Source organism: Lepidothrix coronata, unplaced genomic scaffold (genome assembly GCF_001604755.1).
Source record: "Lepidothrix coronata isolate B3197 unplaced genomic scaffold, Lepidothrix_coronata-1.0 Scaffold102, whole genome shotgun sequence".
NCBI lineage: Eukaryota > Metazoa > Chordata > Aves > Passeriformes > Pipridae > Lepidothrix > Lepidothrix coronata.
The window spans coordinates 660,557-667,542 of record NW_016690282.1 but is presented as its reverse complement, the minus strand read 5'-3'; the positions used below and the strand labels follow the sequence as shown (position 1 = coordinate 667,542).

At 50.7% G+C, this 6,986-nt stretch overlaps 1 protein-coding gene across 1 annotated transcript in view; it reads right to left on the bottom strand.

Moving 5' to 3' along the window:
• Window positions 1–2,150: 2,150 nt before the first annotated feature.
• SLC16A8 (solute carrier family 16 member 8) overlaps window positions 2,151–6,986 on the bottom strand; it is a 7,370-nt gene continuing 2,534 nt past the window's right edge. Inside the window, exons 3-5 of the mRNA XM_017823490.1 lie at window positions 6,562–6,705; window positions 5,142–6,005; window positions 2,151–2,924 (exon numbers count right to left, since the gene is read on the bottom strand). Coding sequence (XP_017678979.1) covers window positions 2,530–2,924; window positions 5,142–6,005; window positions 6,562–6,705 — 1,403 coding nt within the window. The 3' untranslated portion in view covers window positions 2,151–2,529. The remainder of the gene's footprint in view (window positions 2,925–5,141; window positions 6,006–6,561; window positions 6,706–6,986) is intronic.

The following is a 6,986-nucleotide window of genomic DNA, read 5'->3' as shown; positions in this document are numbered from 1 at the left end:
TTTCCTGTCCTTCATGGGTATATGTTGGGAAGATGGGTGTCATGTGCTGGCCTTTTTTTTTCTTGCTCATAGTGGTGCATAATCCCTATACCAAGCTGTAGCACAGGTTTCCCGAGGAAGAGGCTTATAAAAACTGTAGCAAGGGCAGTCTTCCATGTAACACCAGCTTCTCTGCATCTTGGCTTCCCAGGGGAACACCAGCCTTTTAAAGCCACCAGTTGCCTCAGTCCTGCCAAGGTGCCATCCTTGCACCCCTCTAGGGCCAGCTTTTCCACACAGCTCAGCTGTTGCATCACAAGCTTCAGCTGATGCTTAAGTCCCTGATCCTCTTTCAGAGCTGGCTGTTGTGCCAAAACATGGAGCAGTTGAGAGGAACAGGCTTCAGCAGAGCCTGTCTAAAAGCCAGCACGCAAAGTGGAAGGCAGCATAGCCGGGATTTTAGGAAGAGTTCTGGAAATCTTGCAGCACCATCCGTAGTGAGATCTGATACCCTAAGGACTTCTGTGTGCTTTTGAGAGAAGATTTAAGAGCGGGAGGCTTAGTGGGAAATGTTGACTGGTGACAAGGAAACAGAGGGGACCTTGTTCTAGCAAGCTGCCTTGCTGACAAGGGCAGTTGTTTTCATGCTGTGGACCTTGGACCTCTGGGAAGTTGTGAGCTCCTTCTTGGAGGAGGCACTAGTGAATAAGGGAAATGCAGCCTGGGGGACAGGGGTTCAGGATGGTTGGGGAAAGAGCTGCAGAGCAACTTGGTGGAACAGAAACATGGATCTTACCTTGTGGGGAGGGAGAACAAGCTTGCAAAGCAGTGAATGAAGGCCTACAGGACCCCATCACTCTTGCTGCTGCTCTCATTCTCATAGGGCTTTGCATCTGGGGTTTATCATGGTACTTACTCTGATTTGCAATATTTCTAAGTGAGTTTGAATAGGATAAAGCCCAAAGTCACCACTATGACTGGCTCAAAAATCAGATCTAACAGTAGTGTTACCCAAGGTGGGGCAGGGTACAGCCCCATGGGGTTTACCTTCTCCCCTCTAATTTCCAGTTCTTCTGTCTCTTCTTAAACTGACATTCTTCAACAGCTTTATTTTGCTCATCATTTACTGCTCTTTCCTTGGGAGCATCTATAATGAAACCCTTTCCTTCCTGCTCCTGCTGTGTTTAAATGGCTTTATGGGTCCTGCAGGTTTGGCCAATTACCAATTAATTTGCAGTCAGTCTGGTGTGGAATGAAACACCTCTTTTGATGGCCCCATGAGCTGCCTTCCCTGTAGCCCTCTGCTTAGTTTTTGATCCCTGGTTATGGTCACAGGTTCTCCCCAGGGTCTCTGAGGTGAAGCAGTTCAGGAAACCGGAAGAAAGAGCTTTGGTCAGGGGTGTTTATAAAAGATCCAGTCCTTAAAGCAGATTAGAAGTGGTTTAAGCATGCCAGGGAAGGTTGTCCTCTCTGAATCCACCACTGCAGTGGGGGGTGAGAGGGTCATGCCTGCCTTACCACGTGCTCCAACACTCTCTTTAGTGGCACCCAGGGGCTGGGGCTTGTCCTCCTGCTTTACCTTTGATTCCTTTATGTAAGGGGGTTTTCTCTATTTAAAAGGAAAACACAGGCACATCTGGTGCCATTCCTACTCAGTGGATAATCACTTGGGACACCGTTATTTACCTGCCCTGAAACCCCCACCCCCATAGGGGCCAAGTTGTTCCCTTCACACGTCAATAGGACTCACTTGAGCCTAGATAAAGCTGGCTTGGTGCTATTCCTGTCAGCAAGGCTCTGTATTGTGGCTGCACACCTAATGGCATTAGCTTTTTTTAGATGTCTTTTCCTTACACCTCAGCAGCAGCCTCTAGCACAGCACTTCACTGCTTGGAAAACCAGTATCATGTGTCACTGCCCCAACTTTACCATCCACAAAAGGTGCACCAGACAGAGGTGGTCAGAGCTGGTGGCCCCCGATTTGGCAGCACCCAAGGGAGATACTGCAGAGAACGTGGTGTCTACCCCCGTGCTGGCGGCAGCTGGAGGTGGCCCAGGTAATAGCTATGAATTACACCACCTCCTAAGCCCACGGCCAGTGAGACTGATGCTATCCCAACGATTGGAAATGGGGTGAAGGAAACACTGACACCAGAACAAAGCATACCAGATCTGATTACAAAGAGTCTCTAATTGTTTGTGTTCAGTATTGTGACAATGCAGAAGGAAAAGGAGAGTCCTTGGCAGCCTCTTCAGAAGACTTTCTCCAGGGCTGGTTTGAAAGTGAGGAAAGATTATTTTTTTTTTCTTTTTGGTGTTTGGGCTGCTTTGAGCCTGTGTTGTACCAGCATGAGTGCAGGATGCAAGTAGATGTATCACTGGGTAGGTGTGTGGACGTATGTACTTAAGGACCAGCTATTATACCTCTCCCTCTTACTTCTTACATCTGCCTTTGTCCCAGCTTTCTCCTCCCCATGTTCCACCTACCCTCCCATGCTGAGGTGCATGCAAACAAGGCCAGTTTTACACATCCCTGTTCCCCTGCCCTGGCTAGAAACTGTCCCTCTCCACCGTCTGGTCAGCGTTGCAGCCGTCTCGTGCCAACACCTCCCTGTCCCCCGCAGGACACCCGCCTCCCTCCCCACTCTGCTCCTCTGCCACATGGTTGGCCTCCTCGTTGGCTGCCACCACGGTGTTGTCAGTGCTGTGGGCCAGCTGGTGGTTGTCACTGCTGTGCTCCTCGGTTTCCTGCACATCGGACTCTGCTTCCTCGGTGTCACTCCCACCTCCTGCAGAGGGGTTGTTCTCTGGGGGAGGCTCCTTCTTCTTCCCTCGGTTCAGGCAGCAGTAGCTGGCGACGGCCAGGAAGAGAGCAGAGAGCACCACCTCTGAGCCCGCCAGGTAGAAGATCACCTCATAGTTCTTGAGAGCATCGACCAGGCGGCCTGGTGGTTGGAGAGGAAATGAGAGGGTCAGCTTCAGCCCACACACTTCTGCACAGACAGCCCAGCACAGGTGGGCAGCACCTGCATTTGGCTGAGGACCCATTCCTCAATGGAAGAGCAAGAAGCCTGAATGTCTAAAAATCACCCCAGGCAAGAGCTGCACTGTACCACCAGGGAAAGTTCCATAAGAGTGCAGGGATGGTGTTTTCCCATGTTTGAAGAAGCTTAATTAATTGTGACACACTGATGTTATGGTCTTGCACCATAGTGGGCCACCTTCTTCTTGCCAAGGTGAGCAAAGCGTCTCATGACTTGGCTGGTCAAGTCTCAGAAAAGAAAATTTGGGAGGCATTGCTATTTCTTAAGCTATTACGTCCGGAAAACATTCTGAAGGAAAGAAGAAACTTCTCTTTGGCAGAGAAATCCCTTTGATTGGCCCACACCTGATGATTTCTCTGCCAAAGAAATGTTCTTGGTGTATCTTTTGAATGCACTGGGGCTGGCAATGGAGGGAGGGTTCCCAGTCTTTGGTGCTGGGGAGCCTCAGCAGCTGCCCAGTCAGGATGTGGCCATGGGACTGCAGACTTCACCCCAATCCTGCGTGCTCCTGACTGTGCATGTGATCCCCAGTCCCTGCTGCACTACAGTGCATGACCTGAAACCAGCCCCAGGACATGCTGAGGTGCCTCCTGGAGCAGTCATGGGAGGCATGTGGCGAATCCTCCCCCCAGGTGAATGTGCCCCTCTTCACCCAAGCCAGATGGTGAGTGAGGAGCCTGCGTGCACAAGGGGGCATGTGTGTGCGTGTGCGTGTGTGTGTGTGTGTGTGTGTGTGTGTGTGTGTGTGTGTGTGTGTGTATGCAGCTTATCCTGTGCCAAACTCCCTCAGCCCCACCAGGAAGCTGCTCAGGAGGATTACACCAAACAAAGCCACTTTGTTCAACCCCCTTCTCCCAGCCGAGCACTGTTCCCCCTGAGTCCTGCTCCCCCCAAGTCCAAGCCATCAGGTTTGTCAGCACAGTCGAGCTTCCTGCACCAGGGGGGTGCTGCAGAAGCAAGGAAGGTGGGAACCACGACCTGGCTGCTCCCAACACCATTCTTTAGTGACCCTGCACAGTCTGCATCCCAGTGTGTGTGCGTGCAGTACCAAGGCACAGCTGAACTGAGGCAGGAGGGCTGAGGGATGTCCCCTGTCACCACTCACTGGTGTGCCTTGCTCCTTTGAGCAAGGCACTGTTAAATCCTCCTCTCCCCCTATGATCTCTCTACAGATGACTCCAAGACACTTATTTCTAGACCTTCCCTGGCCTGGGACTGCCAACTGCCCCACGGCTTATAAGGTAAGACATGAATTATTGTTAGCATTAAGAGAGTCTTCTCTTGGCCACCAATTTTACCTGAGAGCTGGGTGGAGTTGCTGAGGGCAGGTTTTGCTCATAACTGGTGATATGTGCTGGGATATAAACCTTTCGCATTGAGGTCTTCATTGATGGGCTTTAGCCCATGTGTAGCAGCTGAAGGAAGGGAGTGTGGGAAGCAATGGAGTAGTTCCTGCCTAGGGATTTGCCCATGGTCTTGTCCCTGACTCTTCCCCACAAATCACACATGCAGGAAACTGCACTTCCTTTGGAAATAAGCCTTTGGCATGATTTGGCTTTCTTAGACCTAATCAGACACTTAACATTAACCTATACCAACCTTTTGGGTGAAGGGTCTCTCCATTCAACAGTTTATGGGCAGTTTGTGGGGCACAGACCTTACCAGGAACTGTGACCTAGACTAGACAGGCTGAAAAGCTGTGGGTGTTTAATCCTCTTAAAAAAAAAGTAACAGCAAATGCCTCAGGGGGCTGTACAAACTGTTTTGACTTGATTGACACCAAAACACCTGTGTCGTGGGATTGGGGCCATCACAAATTCACACTGCTATTTACAGTACCAACTAAAAGGCCATAGACACACAGCGAACTTGAAAGACCCCTGCTTTGTCCTGATGAAGACTCTCAGAGGTTTGCCTGCAGCATGTGCCTGACCCTGTCCATAACGTGATTTTATGCAACATTGACAATGAAGGCAGAGATCAGCTCTCAGCTTCCAGAGGAAATTTAAAGTTGAGAAATAGGGTCTTTCTTCAAAATAGTGTGTCCATGCCCAATACCTGCAATAGTGTGGAATGGCAGCCGGATGAATCACCTTTGTTTTGCAGCAAAAGACCTACCTGCAGAGGGTGGACCGATGAGCACAGCAAAAGCCTCGATAAGTAGGACCAGCCCAATGGCACTGGAGAACTTCTGGGAGCCAACGATGGCCATCAGCACCTCGAACTGCAGTGCCCCCACCATGCCATAAGAGATGCCAAAAAAGACACAGAAGATGACCAGCCCTGTGTAGTTGCTAGCCCTGGCACTGCAGATGTCTGTCAAGCCATTGAAGAGCATAGAGAAGCTGAACAGATACGCCACATGCGGGCGGACCCACTTCAGCCCTGCCACCATGCCACAGGCTGGGCGGGCAAAGATGTCTATGAAACCAATGATGGAGAGCAAGAATGCAGCCTCTGTGTCTGGTACACCTGTGTCCTTGGCGTAGTTGACCAGCAATATGGGGGGCACAAAGAGGCCCAAGACCAGGATGAACTTTGAAATAGTGTAAATGATAAACCCTCGGTTGGAAAAGATACTAAAATCCAGAAGCTTCTTTCCTTTCTTGGGCTTTTTCTTGGCTTTCTTGGCTTTCTTGGTTCCGTCAGTGGTGCTGATTCCCTCCTCTGATTTCCCTCCTATGGGCAGCATCTCCTTGGCTTCATATTTGTCCTGAGCTTTCCCCATCTTCCGCTTCATGCCCATATCCAGGGGTCTCATAACTGCCCCACAAGTGCAGCAGTTAAGCAGAAGGCCCCCCATGATAAGGAACCCTCCTCGCCAACCAAACTTCTCCAGCAGCACTTGCCCCAATGGAGAGAGGGAAGAAAGGAAGACAGGGCTCCCAGCAGCAGCCAGTCCATTGGCAAGAGGCCGACGCTTGTCAAAGTAGGTGCCCAGCATGATCAGTGAGGGCTGGAAGTTCAACGCCATACCCAGACCTACATGAAAGTGAGAGCCAGGAGGGAGACAGGGAGTGCAAGAACATGAGTGTGGTTTGCAACAAGCTGAAAACTCCCCTCAGCCTATCCTAGTCTGAAGTGCCATGATGGCATGAATGTGTTCCTCACAAGCCTCTGCGCCTTCGTATTGGTGGGTTGCCCCTGCAGAAGACAGGCCAAACCAGCCTGTTTGCCTGAAGTGTGTTTGAATCAGGTGACTGTGGCCATGTTTAGGCAGGACCTGTGCCTTACACAGGAGCTTTGCCTCTCTCCCCTACCACTATATACTGACACCACCCCAGTTGCCACGTTTGCTGAGCACCACTTACATTTCTCCTGTCTCTGTCCCCTCAACCACAGGCCCTGCCTGTTTAGATCCAGCAGATGAATCCCTCACAAGTGCAAAATTCAGGACTAGATGCTTCCCCTAGCATGTGCCAATAGGTGAGGGGAGACTTGATGCTAGACATGGCAATGCTAAAGGGAAATACAACATGATCTTGGCTCTTCCCCAGGTAAGTCTGTGTTGTCCCCCATCAACTCCTGGGACTCTCACCTGTCAGCACACCAGCTGTCAGATAAAGCTCAATGATATTGGTGGTAAAAGATGCCAGGATCATCCCAGCAGAAGCGAGCAGCCCGCCAATGAGCATCACAGGCCGGCAGCCAAACTGGTTCACCATGATGCTGCATACTGGTCCTAGAAGGAAGAAGAAGAGAAGAGTAGGAGACCAGAAGGAGACAGGACAACTGGGAAACGGCAGGTAGCTCAAGCAGGGTACTTGAGGAAGATGAAACAGTAATGATGGAGATCACTACTTGGCTGCTTAGATATACATCCAAGGGGCCTGGCCAAGGGAGAGAGGCTGTGGTGTGGAGAGTTCTGCTTTTCTCTGCCTTCAGACCCCTGTTCCCTGGGAACAAGAGGAGTATGGTGTGATAGGGACAACACTTCAGCAGTGGAAGCAAACAACTGTCTAA